Raw genomic sequence first — 21,629 nt, 5'->3', positions numbered from 1 at the left:
TTGCTGAGTGAATCTCATTAACTGGGAAATGCTTTTGAATGGGCAAACTGGCTAGGGGTGTATTGCAAGTGAAAAATAATTATCTTTGATTCATGGATGTATGAATTTCATTCATTTCATTTACAGATTATCCTACTGAGAAAGCTACCATGTACTCAACTCTGGGTTTCACTTCTTTGTTCAGGGGATGTGACAAAAAGTGCTGCCAAATGTGCAGTAAAGAACAAAGGCAAATAGCAGTTCACAATTTATTTACTGAATAAATTTGGACAAAACACCAGAATCTGTTACAATACAATCTGAACATCTGAGGCAGATATCCCACCATGCAACACCCCCACCCTCCTCCATGAAATTAAAGGACTAAACAATAGCACCAAATCAGCATCGACTTAAATAGAAGGTAGCTCAGTCTACAGAAACAATAGCGTTTTATTCTTACCGGTAATTGAAAAGCAACTCAGAAACGTAGCAAAGAACAGAATTTTCATGTTTTAACTTTTTCTTGAAAAACAAGCATCCCCCCCCCCCCCGGGTAGGCAGGCTATAGCATTCATGGGGCACATGCCAATGACTAGATAAAAACACAGATTCAAGTAACATTGAGATACAAATAACATGTCCACTGGTACCCATTCGGAGCACGATCGTTTCACAGAACCTACGCAGGCAGTAGAAAACTAACATGAGGTCCTGTCGTGAGCATGTCAAAGCAATACTATGACTGAATATCTTGTATCAAGTTTTGAAAAAAGAAACTACGGAGACCAGGTGTCATGGGATGTCGGGGCACCAGAATACTGGCGCAGAATATATCGTGTATTCTAAAACTTCAGACAGACATTTTCCTTTGTGTCCGCCCAGTGTCAAAATATTGCCTAGATTATACATGGAAAAGGAATCTCTAAAGAAAATCTTGCAATGCAGTTTTAAATATATATATTTATTATATATTTTTTTAATATTTATATATAGCTGTTACAATTTAAATAAACATACTTTCTCCTTTCTACAACAGATGAAGAAATTTAAATAACAGGAAGCTAAATTTTAAAAAGATGGAAAATCTTCTTCCACCCGGCACATCAAGTGCAGAATTCCATGTCTGGAGGGATACCGAGGACAAACTGTTCAAGGATTGGGGTTAAGGGAGCAACGTTAATGCAGCACTAACGGAAAGGGTGGAACAGCCGAAAATTACAACAAAAAGCAAATTAAGATTTGTAAATGTTGTTGACTAATAAATGTGCGGCGACGGAAACAGGGTGGAAATGGGTTAAACGATGAAAATAACAGACAGAAAATAAACAAAATGAAAACAAGGCCGTCAAGAAGCTTAGCGACGATGTCAGAGTCGTCCATAAAACTAAGACAAAACAAAATTTAACCGTTAAACAAAGACGAGGTCAACTACGCTGTTAAAAGAGAAAAGAAGCTTAAGCTGCTGTATTTATAAACCAATGGTCTCAAGTCAGGGATCATCTCATTTATTTCACACAATAACTTGGGGTTGTGATTTCTGACCCTGGGTCTGAAAATTTTGACCAAAAGGTGGGAAAAGAAATGCAAGACAAAATGTACGGTTTAAGTGTTTGTTGATTTTTAATTGCTCATCTTGGTTTCCCCGTGTTCTTATGTCCCTTCATGTTTTCCATAGTGTCAAAAAATGGTGAATGAGTCTACTTTTATGAGCACCACATTAAACCAAACGGATCCAAAAAAAAAAAAAAAAAAAAAAAAGAACATTTGCTACATCGTTCGCGAGTTGCATTTCTGGCGGCACCATCCCGGAACGGGATGGGCACCACCAGCTGATCTATAGATGCCATTTGTCATGCCAGGCTTAGGGTTTTCCATGAAATGGTGGAAAAGGAAACAAGATGGAAACACCTTTATTATGGAGGGACAAATGTTCACCTATTAATCTCTAAACTACTGTTTTTTTGGTGCCGCTGCGAGCGCGGCGAGCCAAACTGCGGAGGAGGAGTTCATTTGTGCTCGGTGTTAGCTCAGCTGAAGAGCTGCTCCAGCTCCTCTTCCATGTTCACCTCGGGCACCAACTGCTCCTGCTCTCTCTCGCCTTTGCCATGCGCTGCAGCGCCCCCGAGAGGCCCGGAGGACGTAAACCAGGGGTGCTCCAGAATCTCCCGAGAGGTAAGGCGCTCTGCGGGTTCCCGGCGGAGGATGGAGCGGATCAGGCACTTGGCCTTGGGCGTGAGCGTCTCCGGGATGTTGAAGTGGCCCCTGCGGATTTTGCTGAACAGAGAGCTGGGCTCAACGTCATGGAAAGGATAGCGCCCCACGAGGATGGTATAAAGCATGACGCCCAGACTCCAGACATCAGCTGCTTTCCCCGAATAGCTTCCGCCGGCATTGAGGATCTCCGGACTGACATAGGCTGGGCAGCCATGTTTGTCTGACAGGGAGTCATCGTGACCATCCAGGATGTAGGTGTCCTCGAGACTCTTCAGCTTCACGAGGCTCCTGAAAACACACAAAACAAACAAGTTGAGCACGACGATGCATAATGAAAGATTCAATAATAAGAGCACTAACAACTGAAAATTGCCATCATAGTCTCCCGGCTTGGACGCCAACTAACAAAAACTGGGATACGAAAGACACTCAAGTGGGGCAATTTGCTCTGATGGATACGCCAAGTGTTTTAGATCCATCGCTTTTGGATATCAGAGGAAGCAGAGCGCATAACGCTCTAGGATTAAGTTTGACATTTCCGTTCACTTGGATAAAAGCCCAGCCAAAACGCCTCGACGTGCAAATAGGCTTTCTGAAAGACCTAGACAATTTAAAGTAACAATTATGGGTGACTGATCATCTCGGGTTTCAAGCATTTGACTTCTTGGCATTACGGACAAGGCGCTGTTGATTTATTTTACTCAGGGCTCTTTCCTCTCAAAGTAGCATCTCGCTAACCCCCCTGCAACAACAGCTACGATAGCCTTGAGTGCTGATAATAATGACTGGCTTTTCAGAGGCATTGTCGCTAAAGAATTTTAAGAGGCTCTCGCAGCAAATATTTTCCACGTGCATGGTAAGAGACTCTTGTCTATGTGAAAGCGCTGCCATCTGCGCGTGAGGTCCGTGAGATACGACGCACGATGCAAATTAACTCGCGTGATCGTGTCTACTGGGATCCGCTTGGGAAAAGGGAACCGAGAACCATTGTTCCTCTACACGAAGTAAAGCGTGCTTTTATTTTAATAGCACATCAGCTCATTTAGAGGAGGTACAAACCTGCAATTACAGCTCAGAGGCTTTAGAAAAACAAAGCAACAGAAAGAAATTGACCCATTTTAATAGCAGTGCATTGTCTTCATACGTGATTTAAGGGACGCAACATATTCTTCTCCTAAAGCGTCTCATGAACTTAATAAAAGGACAGCGAGATGGAGCCTGTTTAAGTAGCTGTGTTGAATTCAATGACACTAAACTTCGACCTATGCCCTTTAAACAAGCTAATTTTGGGACGAGGGGTAAAAGCAGTTTGACGAAACTGGGTCAGGTTGCTAAAACTAGAAGTAGAAGCCTGCTCAGGTATAAAGTTTTGTGTGGTCTTCTTATTACAATCCTCGGTAGGGAGCAGGGCAGATTTCTGAGACGCAATCTAACACACATTTATCGTTTTCTCTTTGTACGGAGTCAGGAGAACCGAATAAGCTGTACATGCATTCACAATAGCTCCAAAGCAAATGCGGCTGAAGACTGTCTGTGCTATCACTCTTAAAATTCACCCCACATTAATCATTTAATGGGGAGGAGGGGGGGGGCAGTCTGTTGTGGCATTCAAGGTCACTGGAGCTGAACTGAATATATGAGACAGCTCAACTTCCCTTTTCCACAGTTCGCGCCAAAGAATGACATCACACTTTCAGATATGAGACTGGAGGTGCAGCCTGTGCTCGTGCCATCAGTGTCTGATAAGAACGTGCTCCGAAGCCGTTTCCCTGGGAAACGAGAACAAGAGCTAAATGTTTTGGGCGTCGACTTTGACGGTATAAAAATTTTAAACGGTATAAATATTGACTGATAAAAGCCGAGCTACTGTAGCGAAAGACACCAGGATTTGCGTGCGTGTAGTTTTGCAATGTTGCCACCAGGGGCCAGTAAACTTGTGCCGTTTGAAGTGTGATTTCACAAATCTCATCTACAAAAGTGCACTAGTGGCAAAAGCATCCCTTGATAGTCGTCATGCGATTATCGCTGGCAGCGTTTCGGTGCCTGCCTTCCACTGCTGGAATAACTGCACTGAAACCCCTTTCGCATTATGTGCCGTGTACAGAGCATGCGCCGCATCCACCGCTAAATCTAGAGCACAAAAATAGCTCGAGGAGACATAAAGGGATTATGTTTCCTGCAATCTGCATATCTCAGCGAGGCCCGTCTGCCTCGCATGGCATCAGTTCATACCATCCCCGATCCAAGCGGAGACGCATACACGTCTTCTCTTCTCTGTGCATACGTTCAAAACCAATGACAGTCAGAGGCGCGTTTCTGCAGAACTCACCTGTCTTCGTTCTTGAAGACAAACTTCCTCAGTTTGAGGTCGCGGAGGACCAGTCCGTTGTCATGGCAATGTGCCACGGCCGAGGCTATCTGATAGAAGAGTCTGGCAGCTTCGTCCTCCCGCAACTTCTTGCAGGTGCGAACAAAAGAGTGCATGTCTCCATAGCTTCTCTCAAAGAACACATAGGCTCGAGTCTCCCCGAGCAGGATCTCCAGGATTTGGTTGATATGCTGGTGCTGGCCCAGGGCAAAGTAGGCCGCCAGTGATTCCTGGTATCGGGAAATGTCAAACACCTGCAATCATAAGTAAAGACAGCATTTACATTTACGGTCCACACTTTAACTTAATGGAAAAGTGAAAGCTTTGTAAATTTGGAATTTCGACCTTCAATACTGGTAATAAAAAGGAAACTTGATACTTCTTGATAAGAGGAGAAGAAAGGTGTATGCAAACATAAAACTATTTTCTTTTGTATTATACAAGTTGAATTGTACCATGCCGACATGTAACAACGATTTATTTTATCGTTATGTTGTCCTCTGTGCAGCCTTGGACTGAAAACCTAATTGTGCACCTGTTTTTTATATCTTTGGTATTCATAAGATCCAGCACTGCTGTGGATACTGTATAGTATTATAAGCATGGTATTTAAAAGTACAAACAATTAAACATGCATTTGACAACCTTGAAGCATTGCGATAAGTAACAGTATTGCAGCGCTTGGTTTGCAGTATCTCTTTTGTTTCCATAGTAACACCCCCCCCCCCCATAGTCTTTTGACGAGAGCATTCCAGGTGAGAGGGCTTCTCTACTCAGTCGGCAACTGACATGTGGGCATATTACAACGTCTTCAAAAAGGATATAATCCTACTAATATGCAGTACAAACGCTCAACACGATTATGAATATGCACCATTTCTTTCAACCAAGGGCTGATTGACACTACTGGAGACTTTGCATTGTGCAAGAGGCAAACCGCGGTGAAGCGAGAATGTCCCAGAGAGGAGTGCGCGCTGGTTTACTCACTCCTTTGTCAACGTTACATCATGCAATCCAAAACCAAGCGGCTCGACCCATTCACTTTTTCCATTAGCCTGCTCTGCCAAGATCTCTATTTACATTTCAAGCGACTATAACAAAGCCGTGCGGTGTGGGGTCGCTGCAAAGAACATCAGTAACGCATGTGCATTTTAAATAAGTAAAAAAAAAAAAAAACATTCTCATGCAGGGGAAAGTGAGGAGCGTGCACGAATGATGTCTGCCTGTTAAAATCGACGTTGAAGAACAGAAAAGGTAATTCTGTGGTTGGAGACGTCGCCCGTATTTGTCTACTAACCTTGCACACCAGCTCTTCTCCGCTGTGCAGGTGGGCGGCTCTGAAAACGTGGTCTCCCTCCAGTGGTTCCAACAAAAGGTAGTCCCCGATGCGGGAGATGCAGTGCGAGGAGTCCGGGGTCTCCGGCGGGCTGGGGGAGCCGAGGTTGGGACTGAAACTCTGGTGCGACTCTGTAGTCCTCAAGCAGGATAACTCTTCGAAATCGTGCGATTTGTGCCGCGATCTCCCATAACGTGAAATGTTAATCGGATTTGACCTCTGTAAGTTCATGAGGAATAAGTGCGATAACTCCACAAGAGCTGGTTGACCTTCCTCGGCTTTGTTCTCCTCCTCCTCCTCCTCGATTATGGCCACACTCTGTTCGATCTCACAAATACTTAAATATAAGTAAACTATACGTATAATAAAAAAAAAATTAAGTTGGGGGGGAGAAAAAGGGATGCAACTGAAGCTTTTTGGTGGTAGACTTAACACAAGCTGGCTCGTTTTGTCCCCCCCCCACCCCCCCCTAGAGTTCAACTGTTCATTTGTCTCCCTTTGTTTTCCATTCAAGAGGTGAAGCGAGGCTAAAGCGACCGAGCTGCTGCTCCAAGGCGACTGAAACACCGTTGCACAAGACCCGCTTTAATTTCATTAACGTTAATTGTGCCGGTGAGCGCAAGAAAAAAAGCGTAACCAAAAAGTCAGCTTTACGACGATGAATGAAGAAGTGCTATTTTAAATCCGCAGCTCGTTTTGTTCGCTCAATCTCGCCGGTTAATAGTTTGGCACGTTTCATAAAACGAAAAACAAACAAACAATTTGTTGGATACCGCTTAAAATATAACAAAAGCAACTTAAACAAAAGCAAGTTTTTTTTTTTTTTTTGTTTTTTTTGCTGCTAGCTAATCGACGAACGATGGCTAGCAGGTGCGGAGCTAACTAGTTAGCTCGCTTCCTCGGCTAACTAGTACCAGGTCAGCGCACGGCCTTGTTCCTATGGATCATATCCGCGCACGGTGACCGTCATCTACCGCATGAGGAGAAAACTCCATCCGGAAAAAAAGCTGCCGCAGCTCGCGTTGCGTGCGGAGAGTCGACGTCCTCTCGTTCTCTCGGTCTGGTCCAATGGAAGGAAGGAAAGTGTCGTCCTGGTCGTGGGTCTGCTTCGGAAGGAAGGAAGGAAGGAAGGGACCGGCTGGCCGACTTTCCCAGGCCTATCCCCGGATTCAGCAGGACATCCTCTCTCTCTCTCTCTCCCGCGGTGCTGCTGCGTGGCTGGGGAGTCTAGTCCATTCAGTGCGGAGGGGAGCCCGGTGGAGCTGCACACTCACTGCGCCTGCACGACGAGCGGAGGGGCTTCTACGCACGCACGCGCGCACACGTGAACATGCCCCCCCCGTGACGTCAATCCCAGAACGAAACCCTATTGGCTCTCGACCTGAGTTCTAATGTGGCTGCAGTCATGTGAGGGACATGTAGTGTGACTACACCTCCAGAAGTCTAAATGCGTCGCACGCTGGGGGGGGGGGTATAGCTACTGTACGTACTGTGTTACTAAAGTGTTTCCTCCTGAAGTGTCATTCCAGACAGACTTTATTTATTGAAACGTGAAATAGCCAGCATGCTGCAGATGCACCTTCCTTATCAATGCTGTATTGAATGCACACATTTCCCGTCAATCTTAAAAATGAATTCAATAAAAATAGGCTATGATGAAAATACTGTACAAAAATGAAATACCGTATGAGCAAAAAAGTGTGGGTGTTAGAACGGTTAATTAATTACGTGATTAGATATTTGAAATGTCTTCTTTTTCCACAAGGTATTTCTTCTGGAATTCTGCCTCTGCAATCATTACAAAGTAAAGGATGGAAGAGGTTTGTTATTCATCGTTATTCCCAGATTACCAGAGGGTGTGACAGCAGGATTGTGAAATTCCAAATCGGGGGCAGTAAATGGAATGCTTGCAGCTGCAAGACACTGAGAGAAGTGTTCAATTTAACCTTTATTCCCCTGTTTACAGGCAGTAGTGGTGCATACACACACACACACACAAACATGCACTATTCTAAATGTGCCTCTCGCACTGTGGCTGCCTGAATAAACCCCCGCAACATGGAAATGCAATTTTTACACTGAAGCCTCTCATCTCAGAAATGGTGGCTCACGGTTGCAGAATGTGGCTGCACCCACAAGATGTTTCCAGTCTTCAAGCTTATGTGTATGTATGTTTCTGGTTTCTGTGATCTGAGCTCTGCGAGCCCAACGCTTTATTCTTTGTTTTAACACTGGGTCATCTTTCATATACACAACAGGTCTGCCATTGTCCCACATACTCAGCTGCCGCCACGCCGCTGAACTAACAAATTATTACAGCACGTCACAAATAAACAGCGATACATGTCACCATGGTAAATTTCTGATTTATGACAGTACATCTCTCTGCATTTGTGCATTGCTCTAAATCCAAACAGGGATTTTTCTTAAGCCTAAAGCACAGCTGTGCATAAATCAGAATAATGATAATCTCCAAAGATTCCCTTTGCCCTCGTTTCATGATACAATGAATGACTCATTTTCAGTGGTGAGCAGTACTTGAGAAAATCCATCGAGGCTCATCTGCTCTCAAGACACGTCTGCATGCTGTGGAGTAGCAGCAGGCTGGCCCCGGCATTGCCTTCCAGTGGGATTTTATGACTGTGTGTGCCCCCCAGGAGCAACAGGCCCTGGAAGGCTGTGGAGGTCAATAAGGATGAGTGAGCATCTCTGACTTTCCATAATAATGTTCAGACGTGACCAACTTCCTAATACGTCATGTTACTTTGCAGATGATAATTTAAGTTCAGTTAATGTCAGTTCAGCAAAAAATAAAAGTGAAATGCATTGGAATGTATCCAAACACTAAACTTTCACTTTTACTTAGCACCGTCATTGGCAGCTTGCGTTGACAACAGCAGGAATCAGCCGTGTCTCGTCCCAAACCTCAGGGGTTACTTCCGCTGAGCAACTTGATCGTGCTCGAAAAATTTGATTCAAATGCATAAAAAAGGGAAAAAGATCATTTGGCGAGAGGAGAGGAGAGGATGTGTGGGAGAGCGAGGTGGGAGGACAGATGAGGGGAGAGTGAATGGAAAGATGGAGAGATGAAAGTGACAGAAAGTATTTTCCTCCCTAAAGTTGTGTCTGGAAGTTGCACACACGACAAATGCCTTAATATGTAATTGCACAGAAATATGTGGGAGTAAAGGGCACTAAATAAAGGCAACGAAAAGAGAAGATGACAAAAATGGAAACCACGCTCAGTCATAATGAAAGCAACATCAACGCAATAGCAGAGGCGTTGTCAGTTCCTTTTTGACCAAACATCCTGCACGCTTGGATCCTGCAGGCCTATTTTTACATTTACTGCTGAGAATTATACAAATTCCCTGGACACTCGTTCGTTTTATTACCTACGGTGCATGCGTTGGTGCAGGGCAACAGCTGCAATACCCTTCAATTTCAAGTTTAAAAAAAAAGAGGTTATTTTTGGGAATGGCTACATGTGCCACATTCTGCTTTTCTGGAAGTTGTGTTTTCAACCAGGAGAATAAGAGCCAGAGATCTGGGGCGCGGGGAGGCGAAAACCCTAACCCTTATCACACAATAAAATGTAGTGTGATTATATATGTAAGCTTGTTTTTAGATCTATTCATTGATTAAATGTGATACAAAAGCCCTACTCCCATTGGTATTTATGGTAGAGCGTGGTATTAAAGTCTAATTGTCCCTCATAAATGGATGCATAGCAGCGGCGTGATCTCCAGAAATCAAGACAACAAGACAATCAATGCTCTGTTATGCAATGAGTGACGCACACTCTTTATCCTCAAGGCAAGATGAATGTCAAGGGAATCTCAGATTTGTAGAATAAAGAAAAAACAATGCATGCTGATCATCCTAAATTGTTCTGAATAGTGTAATCTGGATTTGTAATCCTTTCACAGTACAGAAAGTTGAAACTGAAGGACAGAATTACTTGAGAATTTGTCAGGTCAACATCGGGGTAAACCCACGGGAATAACTGCACATATTTAAATAAACACAGTTCATGTCTTGCTACATTAGACATTAAAATAAAAATGTCCTGCACTGACAAACTCAGGATGCACTGCCTGTTTTTTCTGGGAGACGTCCCCCCCCCCCCTGATTTCTCCTTTATGGCGACAGGAAGTGTGAGTGGTTGTGAGTGGCAGGTCACGCAGACGAGACCTCCTCTATGTGGAGAGGAAGGATCTTGGCTCGAGGGGGCGAAAGGATTGGCGTCATTGGTTTGGATCGTTCCTTCATGAAGTCAGATCACCAAGTGAGGACGTTGTCACCGGACGGGGGGGGGGGGGGGGGTGACTCACTGTCAAAGTGGGGAGGTTAATAATAGTTATGTATTAGAGCTGCAGAAGTGGACTCGCACATGCTTTAGTAGATCGAGTATTCCGAGTGGAGCCACTGCGCAGAAAAATGCGTACTCTTATTAATATGATTATGGATTTATTGGCACAAGCATGAATGAAAATGGCCTCCAGCTAAATTACTGATAGCTTGAAAGACATTAGATTATTATAGTATATAATATGCATGCATGCATACAATATGCGTGCACTGTGTAATATATGGTGAAAGACTACAAAATGGAAGGGCATGTCAGCAAATATGTCCAATTTACATTTTCTCTCTGCTCTTTTTGACAGCTCATGCTGCCTTCCATGTGTAAGAGTTATTTTGAGACACTGAGAGACACCTTGGAGCTGCCCAAGGCGTCCCAGGGAAAGAAAAAAGAGAGATTTATTCAAATGTCCAAATACTTCACATTTTGGAGAGATAGAATTATTTGACAATGCCCTGTTAAAGGAAGGGTAATTGATTCTCAGACTAGCTCTGATTATATTCACGTAGGTTCCTGCCCGACAGCTGGTTGGACCGCAGCACTCATCTGGAGAGATAAGAATCATTACTCAGAGTTCCATCAAGTGATCTTTGGAGTTTTAGAAACTCTTAGCGGACTTCAAAAAGCACCCGATGACTCAGTAGTTATCACTGTTGCCTCTGGACAAAGAGTGTCTTGAGTTCAATTCGTATGTAGGTTTCCACACATGGTCCAAAGACCAGCAGCGTTTACGGCAATACGGACTTCAAACATTGTGACACTGAGAATTGCAAATTTGCTTGGTGTTGCTGTACGAACCAATAGAGCACGGAAGAAAATTACATCACCTGAACTATTACCTAAGATTGGGACCCTGTTTCACATTAAACATTTCGATTTAACGCTTTGAAGAGTCCAGTTTGTATTTTTTTTCTTTTATTTGTGCTTTTACAGCTTGTGCTTTTTCTTTATTCTACTTCTGTCTGAATCTAAATTTAGACTTTAAATGTAGTACATGCAAAATGGACATTGTAGGTTCACCTTGACCTTTATTACCCACACAAATGCACCAATGTGCGTGCAAAAATAGTACTGGTGAAAACTATGTGGAATATTTCAACATACTTTATGAAATGTTTGTGAGACTTTAAAATTATAGTAAGTAGCTAATAATTTTAAATTGCTGAGTGTTTCTTGTTTTGAAATGATGACGAAAAGATTATGATACATGGTTACGATTGAAACGGTGGGAGGATAATTGGTAAACAGGCAATCCAGAGCTGAATCTGAACCAACTTGTACACTGCAAGCACTGTGTGTTCCCTGTATCACACACACACACACACAACACTTTATTCTGAGCAGTCCTTTCTGACTTCCAAAGTTTTGTTTTTGGCCCACTGGACTTTGATAAATTGTCCTGCACTCTTGCAGCGAAGAATTCAGTGACATTTGTGGACAAAGTCCTCGGGGTGTTTGGTGTGGTATATCACACACTATAAAGCAACAACATATAACACAGTCCATCGTCAAAGCTGACTTCATATTGGCGATGTTTTATTGGTCTTATTTTAATGATGTCCAATTCCTGCACCAATCATAAAATAGCATGTGACACAAAGAAACGCTGTTCAGTGTAGGCCGCATAGAATGTCCGACCGCTAGCGTAAAGACTTGAACGGAACAATGGCTGAAAATTCTCAGCAAAATAAATGCCGCATCTGTGCAGGCAGCCATTATTTTGAATGTGACCAAATATCTGTCGCAACGAGGGGATGTTCACACATGAAAGGCGCCTCGAATCTCCTCCTCAGCCAGTCAGAAAAACTAGGAAATGACGAGAGCACACTGTCCTCGTCTGGCCCCTGCATGAGCACACACACACACACAGAGATACACGCACACACTGTAATTCTCACAACATTCAAGCTGCTGCCATGGCAACCTGCCTTCATCCCCTAGAGAAAATTGTACATGACGCAAACATAAATACAAATATGGGAGACAACACAAACACACACAGAAATACACTGAAGGGAATCCGTGCTCTAATCTCATGGGAGGGAAAATTGCTGCTCATTTCGTGAGTGACTTCGTGCCAAAAGGTGCGTTTCATGCCTGCTTAGAAAGGACCATTATGGCAAGGAGTCATAATTCACATTTATTTTGCTCCAGCATGCATCATGATGCAGTCACAGCGCTCCATCATGGACCGCTGATGGCTTGCTGCCACTTCCATCATCTAAAGTGAATTACCACCTGATTTGACGTGCGACAGTGTCTCTCGTGTTTTTATCTTGATGAGGTGGAACAGCCTCGGAATGAGCTTTTTCACCATGCAGAACTGAAATCTATACAAATGAAATTCAGTCATGCGAAGCTGCAGCATCTCCTCTTTCCAATTTTTTGTGGAATAATGACAACGTAATTACATCCATGCTATTATTGCACTGAACAATCAGGCGAGTGGAGCCACAACACGTGCAGCAGAATCTGAGGCGGGGACGCTGCGGCGACGCAGATGTTGATGAAGACATCACTCGCTGCTGCACTTCATCACTTCAGCCCAACTTCCTGCCCGTGGATCTGCTGTGTCTCATCTGACAAGCCTGCTCTCGCGGTTTGTGGCTGCCAGACGCTGGCAGCCGTAGACACACACACACGGATACACAAAGGAGGAAGGTGGCTTTAAGTTCTTACTTCTGTGCAATCACTCGTTATACTGCGGTTTTCACACGTCCCCTCGGCGAGGACAGCGGGAACAAGTGCTGCATGACAATCAGTTCAAACACACAAAGCGCCCTCCCTGTTTGCCCTCAGCATTGCCTTACAGGAAACTCAAAATAGACAAAATTGTAAAGTGAAATGAGGATGGAGGAGTCACTGAAAACTATAGGAAGAAACTAGTCCGTGCTGGATTGAGGGCAGCAGATATGAAATGCATCACAGTTACGCGATGGGAGTCACATCATGAATTCCGGCTTCCCATAGAGATTTCAGAGATGGTCTGGGATGTTTGCTGCACTCCTTTGAATGTGGCATGTTTGCATATTTTGATGACGCGCGGCTATTGAGGTAATAATTGAATTTTGTATTTAAAGGCCTTTGCCTCCGGTGAAACAGCCTCAATCCAGACAGATAAAAATAATTTTAAAAAAAACAGTCGCAACGAGGCAAGAAAGAGGGAGAAATACGATACGTATATGATTCATGTCACAATAAACAATATTAGTAGCATCGGCTGTGACAGTAATGATCTATTCTGACAACCATTACTATAAATCTTCTTATTCTTTGAGAGGTCCTCTAACTCATTTTGAGTCCAGTCTTTAGTATGGCACAACAGATCATAAGAAAACAGGGGGGTGGGGGGGCTGTAGGTGAGTGGAGTATTATGGGTATCAGACCTTTGAAATATTGCACCGATTGCATCTTCGCTGTTGTTTTTGTTCTCCCGAGAGGAAGACTCCCTCTTCAGCATCACACCTCAGATGAGGCGATAACGATGAGAACAACTCTGGTCCCAGTTTCTCATTGAGTCTCCTCCACCGTCCCGTTCTGCTGATTCCGAGGGTCCGTTCTTTATTGCTGACCTCACAGATGCGTGCGGGCAGTTTTGCCTACTTGCATTCCCAGGTTCCTTTGTTTTCAGGACATCATTTCATGTCCCCATTACGGGTCATCAGTAACAATAAACGCCGCCTCGGCACTAAAACCCATTCTACGGAAATGATGCATTCACCAAGCAACAAACAGCCTCAGATTCAAACCCATCTATATTTTCATTTGATATCATTTTCTCCTAAAATGTAATAACTCTCCCTCACTTTCATTATACTCACCCACACGCAAACTCCCACACACACACACACACACAAACACAGATGCAAATAACACAAGTATGATGTAATCATTGCAGCCTTGGAAAATTCTGGCAATTTCCTGCAGAGAAACGACCTGCAAATGAGACCCTCTGTTGTGACATAATTAAAGCAATAACTAACTAGAATGGCATTCAGTGGAGCGCATACTTCCACCAAGGCCCAGCCGTCCCCTTTAATTCATCCAAAATGTTGAAACCCATCTGAGTTCTTATTATCTCAGCTACACATCGGGGGGTAGTTGTGGGTTTTTTAGCCCCATTTGTTACAGAGCAGCAACTGGGAAACGAGAGATCAGAATATTTATTTGGCTCCACACCCAGGTGCGCTCACAGTATAAAGTTCATATATAGGTTTATATATAAATGGTATTAAATTTAATTACAAAAAATAATAATACAACAGTGATGAATGCGTAAAAAAGGTTATAAATCTCAGGCCTGTTATTATCCAAGGTTCTTTAGGAGTCAGCAAGAGCCGTGACAGAAAAAGGAGTCACGCAGTGTGCAGGTTTGAAGGTCAGTCGACTCGTATCGCACTCGATCATCAGTTGACCCAACGCTGAAGCTTCAACCCCTCTACACGAAGACTAAAGTTTGATGCAGCTCACAGGGAGGACGACATATTCAATAAAAGGAAGAACATCAAGCTTGAGAATGAGAACAGACATCCAAAATGGAACAGCTGAATAACATCACCCCGGCGTCTACGGAGAATGAACCGTTGCTGTTGCACAATGAAAACCAGCAAACCTCTGCGCAACTGGAAGCAGAAAAGGAACATCTGCATTCAATCCTGTTCACCAACACACAGCCCTTCCACTGGGACTTCGGCACTGAACGCACGCTGCAGTCTTCACGCCGCTTCCACTTATCCCAGGAAACAGAGAATCAGGAAGACGCTTGCCTGAATGCGGAAAACCGCTGCACCAACATGAGTGCATTGACTGTCATCCCGGGATCGAGTGTGTTTGAGGAGGGTCAGACGTGATTCACTGGAGAGCATCCGAAGCAAAACAACGCCGTTGCCCTCCTGGGACAAAGACACAAACACAACAGGACTCCATACCTTCTATCTATACCCTGAGAAGCGTCGGATGGACGGATGTGTGAAACAACTGGGATGATATTGATAGACGCCGCTACCTTAGATTAAAGCACTCACATAATCCTAAATGTTTAACGTAATTTGGTGCCTTTGATTTAAGATTCTTCTGGATGTCCTGTTTTTTGAGTGATGCAATTCACACGTTTATCATGCAAACTGAACAACATGAGCACAGCTTGCTGTCCGAAGAACTTCAAACTGCGCAAAGCAAAGCCTGAGAGAGAGAGAGAGGAAATAAAAAAAGCCTGAATCTGTTAATTTGTCTTCATCTGCACCAACATTAAAAAGCCATTTTCACCAGGTTCCATGGAAATATTTTCACCTGCCTTTTAAGCTCCGTGGTCAAAGTAATACAAACGCAGGATATCTGTCTTTATCTGACGTAATACAATGAAGTACAAACATCATGGTCACATTCCCCCCTGACCGGTGTCATCATCACCATCCTGTGCTGATGACCCGCTGGGTTTTTAAATGAGTCAAGGATAGCACATTTCTGAGAAACAAAAGGCAATCATTGCTGAAGGGCATGCGACTGTAAAGAATCATTAAGCCAATTTCAGACATTTTAACTCCCACACAACGGCAGGAGACTGTGAGACCGATGCCATTTATTATGAAGCACAATGACAAGGAATGTTCACAAGGATCATGATGATGACAGTATCTATGCCCCTGCTGCTCTTAGCAGATGATTATTAAGATGATGATGCTAATAGCGATCACTGGAAAGAGATGAGATGAGCTCAGACATGTGATGCTTTAAAACAAAAACAAATCCCACACAGTTTGATAGCAATGCTTTTAGTGTCTAATATTCTTCTCTGAAAAGTGTCCTTCTGTGCTCAATTTCCGTATCAGATGTTTGCAGCAGCAGCAGCAGCACACGTCCTCAGCCTGTCAGAGATGCTGCTGTTCAAATTACTTTTGGGATGTAGTTTGGATATGGTGTATTATTGCTCTGAAATGTGGCCCCTACATTATATGGAATCCAACAGATGGCTTTCTACAACCGGCGCAATATGTTGAGGCGACCTCTCTGACTCCAGATGCAATAACTGTCACACAAATGAGGGAGCGAACTGAAAAGCAATCTCCTCAGACAGCGATAACGTCTCACTTTGGAGCCGCAGAAAACACAGAATTGGGAATGAAAGAAAATAGCAAACATTATAAGGCAATGGATGCGTAATACGTTTTCACTTTGTATCGATTTGAACCGATCAGAGCATGAGACAATGCACACAGCGTGCATAACAACCATATGCGCGGAAAATATCTCAGGCTTCGGATTTATTGAGGAGCGCAGCAGAAAGAGTAGCCAGTGAGACAATACGTGTAAATTCAGTATTAAAGGATGCCCCATACTTTTGTTGAATATGTGAATCTGTTATTATTTCCTAAGATGGCACATTTTTATTGGTATTGTTAAATGTCGATGAATTATGTACTAAGGACTTTTAACGGAAACAAGATTGCAAGGGCTTTTTTGAAATGTTCCTCTTATAGGCAGGATGTTTGACTGCACTTGTACTGTAATACATGCTACTGTTTGACTGTACTTGTACTCTAACATTCTACCTAATAAATATATTCATCAAAGGAGGATGCGAGAGATCAGTGGTGAACTGCTAATAAGTACTCCCCGAATAACTAATATGAATAACTATATAATAACAACGTGCTACTTGATGAGAAAAAGATTCTGAGTAATGATAGATAGATATCTGCAAATCAGTCTGATCCCGATTGTCGGATCGCTGGGATGAGCAATTAGCAATTGATTTTCATTGTTAAACATTCATTGTAATATTTTGTGAGAAGACAAAATCACAGGAACAAGAGGGAGAGGACTTAGTTCTTAGTTTGTGAAGCAAATAATTCTAAAAACACTTGCTGACAACAATGCAAATCAGTGCCTCTTATGGGTCTTGTGTTACTCTGCCAGCTGCTGCTTAAGCAACTCGGGGTTCAGTACCTTGCTCAAGGACACGGGGGGGCTGGGTATCAAACCCCCAGCCTTCTGATGAGAAGAAAACCACTCTTACCATCTGAGCCCATGGTAATACATCCTGCTAATAGAAGATGATGAAGCACTGAAATCGTGTTGAACAGCCACTGATTTCCTTCCAAAAAAAGTATTTGTTTTAATGCTTGGCTAATCTGTAATTGTTATTTAATTTATGCCGACTTGCATATTTAACATCAGTTTCTGCTCAAACTTTGACTGAGGTTTTCTGCAGCGGAAGACAAGCTCTGTTCCATTGTGGAAAAACTAATAGGCTCCCTCCACGCCCCCCCCCCCCCCCCCCCTCTCCTGTCTCTGTGTTACAATGAATCTGACACAGACTTCTAGAGGAATGAATGGCTGCCGCTTGCTGACTGCTCTTCTCCCACGTGGCCCACTGCCAGAGCTCTAATTTAAGCTCCAGACCTTCTGCTGGGAGAGGGGGGAGTGTCGAGGAAGCCTATCCCAGGCAGAGGTGCAGCAGCAGGGGGGGGGGGGGGGGGGGGGGGGTGCTGGGCCTTGCTCCCTTGAGTGGAACTGATGGCTGTTAAACTCATCAATGGGATGAGTCATCTGAGGCAGCCAGCCGCCTCATTCCTCCCGGTCTGCCTGCTGAAGAGGAGGAGGGTTAAAATGCTCAGTTACGAGCTGCCCTTTCTGGTGGTTCATGTCTTTCAGAGCGCAAATAAAGACGTGCAACTTCCAGCATGCACTAAAACTTGAATTCATCCTGGCATGTGCCTTGTGTAGATGGTCCACTAGAGCCAGGAACACACGCCTGAATTCACACACATTCATGCATGCTCTGCAATGCGTGTTCAAAAGCTGTTTAACAACTATTTCCATATCCGTCTAATTCTCAAAAGGTCAGAAGCTTTTAGGCAGCCAGCAGTGGGCTGATGGCAGTTGGCTGATTCCATTTGGGCTAGTTTCAGTTTCAAAGCCTCCCACCTTCCTGTCTCATAATCACTCCTACAGATTTTCAAATCAATTCGGGCCCCAGCTCAGACAGATGACTTCTGCTCAACTGTAAATTTCCATGCCAAGAAAAAAAACATTCACTGCAACCTTAAAAAGGATGTTTGGTGTTCACATGATATTCCACGATTTCCTGCAATGACTGTGTATTCCCAATGTGAACTCCACATTGCTATTTGGGTCCAACATTTCCATTCCTTCAGCAGAAAGCAGCAGCTCTCCTTCTCATCTCCACAAGCAATGGATCTGGGCGGTGACCGGTCTTTAAATTCTGCGGGCTTCCCCGGCTGCTTAGCCCGCTGCCAAGTGTTGTGCGATAGCATCGGGTCGAGGTGGATACTAACTAGCAAGACGGAATACAATGTGCAAATGTCTTATCACATTCATTTCCATGTAGACATCCTGCTTATCAAGCCACCGCAACCACAAACGCATCCCAGTGCTGTTACAGGTCATTACGCCCTCTGCATAGCCCCCCTTGGCTGAATGTATCAGCGCGTTTGCCTGCATGTATTTGCACAATCTTGTTGGTGCAACAGGAATGTCAAAGCCCTCATTATCTCCACGGAAATCGTGATTGCTGACCAGGGTTGTGTTGACATGTCAACCCTGTAGTGCGCGATCACACTGCATTGAAGCTCAGAGACTGACGGCAACTGCAGTACTGCGAGATGTAAGGAAGCGCATGTCAAAAGGCTCAAGGAGGATGTGAGAAGGATGCATGAGAGAGAACTGCATGTCGTCTACATGTTGCTATATGTAGCACGATCGCTACAACCATTATCTGAAAGGGAAGATGCCCAACAGACATGTGTTTGTGCTGAAGTCTATTCTCTTCTCTTCTCATTACAGTATGTGCAGTTTCCACTGCTCTCATTAAAGTGGATTCCTTTCGTGGCTGATCTCAATTTAAATGCGCGCGTGCGTGCACACACACACACACACACACACACACACACACAGAGAGAGAATATTCCAGGGCAATCCCAAACTTTGCACGCGAATGGAAAAGGAAATGCTGCAAATAAGATGAGACTATGCACGCAGAGGGGAAAGAACACACACACACACGGTTTTAAATATAAAGCCCAGACCCATAGATCGAGTCCACATTCACAAATGCAGACCCGCAAATGAACACGCAACGCAGGAAGTGCTGTAGTGACTCATTGCCACAATGATTTAGGTTCAGAATGGTAAAGGAGGGCTCATGACTCAGACTTTCCGTTGCGCTTCCCACTCTCCCAGCACAACTTTGCATGTCTGTGTGTGCAGGTGTGTGTGTTTCTGAGTGTTTGTGTTGCGCACAGTATAGCTGCTGATGCTCTTACAACAAATGTGCTTGCTCTGGGGCTTTAGTCACCAAAGTGGATCGCAGAATCTCTCTCTCTCTTTCTCTTTGCACTTTTCCCCTGGCCTACCAAATGTGGTGCGTGCTCCATTTGTGCTCTGCATCAATAAGAGATAGCCGGTGGCGCCCCTGAGCATGGGGCGGGATAAAGCGTCAGAGAGGGTATGGTGGCATATTGCACAGAGCCAGGGGTTTGAAACTAAACTCTTTATCCCCACCCTTGCACGGATTTAGCTTTCGTGCTTTTACCCATCATGTGGCACACTATCTGAACATGAAATGAATTCTCAACCGTGCGCGCGCCACAAGTGACTTCAAAGTACATCTTTGTTTTAGTTGAGGTTCTTGGCTCCGATATCAAACATGGTATTGCTGTAAAGACGGGATTTTCCTTCCTGCTTAATACCTGGAGAGAGCTTCCCGAAATAGAGAGCTAAATCAGGAAAGCCATTGTCTACAGTCAGATGCAATATGAAACCCTAAGCCCTGCCATTTCTGCCTTGCCGATTGATTATTACGCCATAAATAACGGTGCATGCTGCACATTGAGGGTGATGCTGCGTGTTGAACTGTGAGATTAAAATGTCACCTTATACCTACAACCGCCTTCGTCAAAGAAACAAAGCGAGGAAATAATTCAAAGCCCAATTACAGTAAGGTTTATGATTGCGAGTTGTGAGGGATTGCTTTTCCTGGCCCGGATTGCCATGTCACATGGTTTCCTGCCAGTCAGATCACGTGGTATTGCTGCCCCTTACTGGAAAACAGGAAACGCCGGTCTGTGGTGTCTCACATGGCTCACGCGTCTTTCTGAGGATTCAAGTGGGCTCATTTATAATGCATTAATGGACAGGGCCGCAGGAAGGCCTTTCCCCTGATGGGGGGGGGGGGGGGGGGGGGGGGGGGGGTACCAGAACTCATCCATTCATCAAGGAACGATGCAGACTCACAACACACAGACCTATGATGTAGCTGCTTGGCCCAAGTCAGTGGAACAGTGGTGATCAATATTTAAGAAACGCTTGAGATGCAGCTGCAGAGGAAATGTCAAAAAAACACTCTCGCACCTTCATCTTGACTTTCTCTCTGGTTCAGCTATTTTGGACACGCCCAGTCTTAAAAAAAAAAAAAGTCCTGATGTAAATTTGTGCAGTTTTTGCCTCACCCTCTCAGACCCTGAAGCTTTATTTCTAATGTTACGTCTCGTGTTGTGCCGATGATCAGAACATGATGCAAGGCGACGCGGCGAGTGAGAAACATGCGGCTGGTGGTTCGGCTTTCCCCCGGGGAGAGGGACCTCACCTTCATTGTTGCTGATGAAGGCTGACTTCACTAGAGGCGCTGAAACGCTAAGCGCCGTTCCACCCCAGCGAAGATACAAGGCACACAATCCTCTTTAAGTGATAAGCACGTCATGGATGTCGCATTATTTCCCCAGAGAAGCAGCTCGATGGAGAACTTTCAGTGAGGACTGGACTCACACAAAGGATCAAACTGAGGCCTCCTGCTAATCTCCTAAAAAACGAGTACGTGTGAAGTCTCAAAGTGCCGTGAGCTCATGCTAACAGACAGGCTAATTATCACCTTTCCCATTTCACGTTTGTCCCAGTACATCACTGGAATTTAACTACTTAATTTTACCGCTTGCATGTGAATTGCTTCCTGTTCTTGGAACCCATGCCAGATTCCTCCAACTCAGACAGGCAGAGGCAAGTTATGAGCTATAGCCTGTCCCTGGTGGTTAAATAGATTCTACTCGGATAATCGAATCCTATGGATGCTAGAATCATGTGTCTGAGCATGCGTCTGTGTATAAATGTAGGGATTTGATGTGCATTGTGACAATGAATGTCTGGTTTATTTCATTTCCATAAATCATAGTACATCTTTTCCTACCATCAGTCCATTACGCCTCTCTGCAGAGGTGATCCTACGGGTCATGATGAGATGAAATCGGCCAGGACATTTCATTAACAACGTGTTCCCGTCCTGGCATACTCAAACCAAACAAAAAAACCCTGCCCTTTTCAAGAGGAATAGGAATCATGGCCGCCTGATG

At 44.3% G+C, this 21,629-nt stretch overlaps 1 protein-coding gene across 1 annotated transcript; it reads right to left on the bottom strand.

The window, feature by feature from the left end:
* Positions 1-292: 292 nt before the first annotated feature.
* Positions 293-6,131, bottom strand: trib2 (tribbles pseudokinase 2). The gene is made up of 3 exons (XM_068753660.1): positions 5,862-6,131; positions 4,526-4,818; positions 293-2,484 (listed from the first exon to the last, which is right to left on the bottom strand). The coding sequence occupies exons 1-3, from the start codon at positions 6,129-6,131 to the stop codon at positions 2,010-2,012; spliced, it is 1,038 nt and encodes a 345-aa protein (XP_068609761.1). The 3' UTR covers positions 293-2,009.
* Between the last annotated feature and the right edge of the window lie 15,498 nt (positions 6,132-21,629).

Source organism: Brachionichthys hirsutus, chromosome 20 (assembly GCF_040956055.1).
Source record: "Brachionichthys hirsutus isolate HB-005 chromosome 20, CSIRO-AGI_Bhir_v1, whole genome shotgun sequence".
In the NCBI taxonomy this organism is placed as follows: domain Eukaryota; kingdom Metazoa; phylum Chordata; class Actinopteri; order Lophiiformes; family Brachionichthyidae; genus Brachionichthys; species Brachionichthys hirsutus.
This window is presented reverse-complemented; position numbering and strand designations above follow the sequence as displayed.

Coding starts and splice junctions, on each gene's coding strand:
- trib2 (XM_068753660.1), bottom strand. CDS start 6,131: ATGAACTTACAGAGGTCAAATCCGATTAACATTTCACGTTATGGGAGA. Junction 4,819..5,861: donor GAGAAGAGCTGGTGTGCAAG/GTTAGTAGACAA, acceptor TTATGATTGCAG/GTGTTTGACATTTCCCGATA. Junction 2,485..4,525: donor GTCTTCAAGAACGAAGACAG/GTGAGTTCTGCA, acceptor GTGTGTTTTCAG/GAGCCTCGTGAAGCTGAAGA.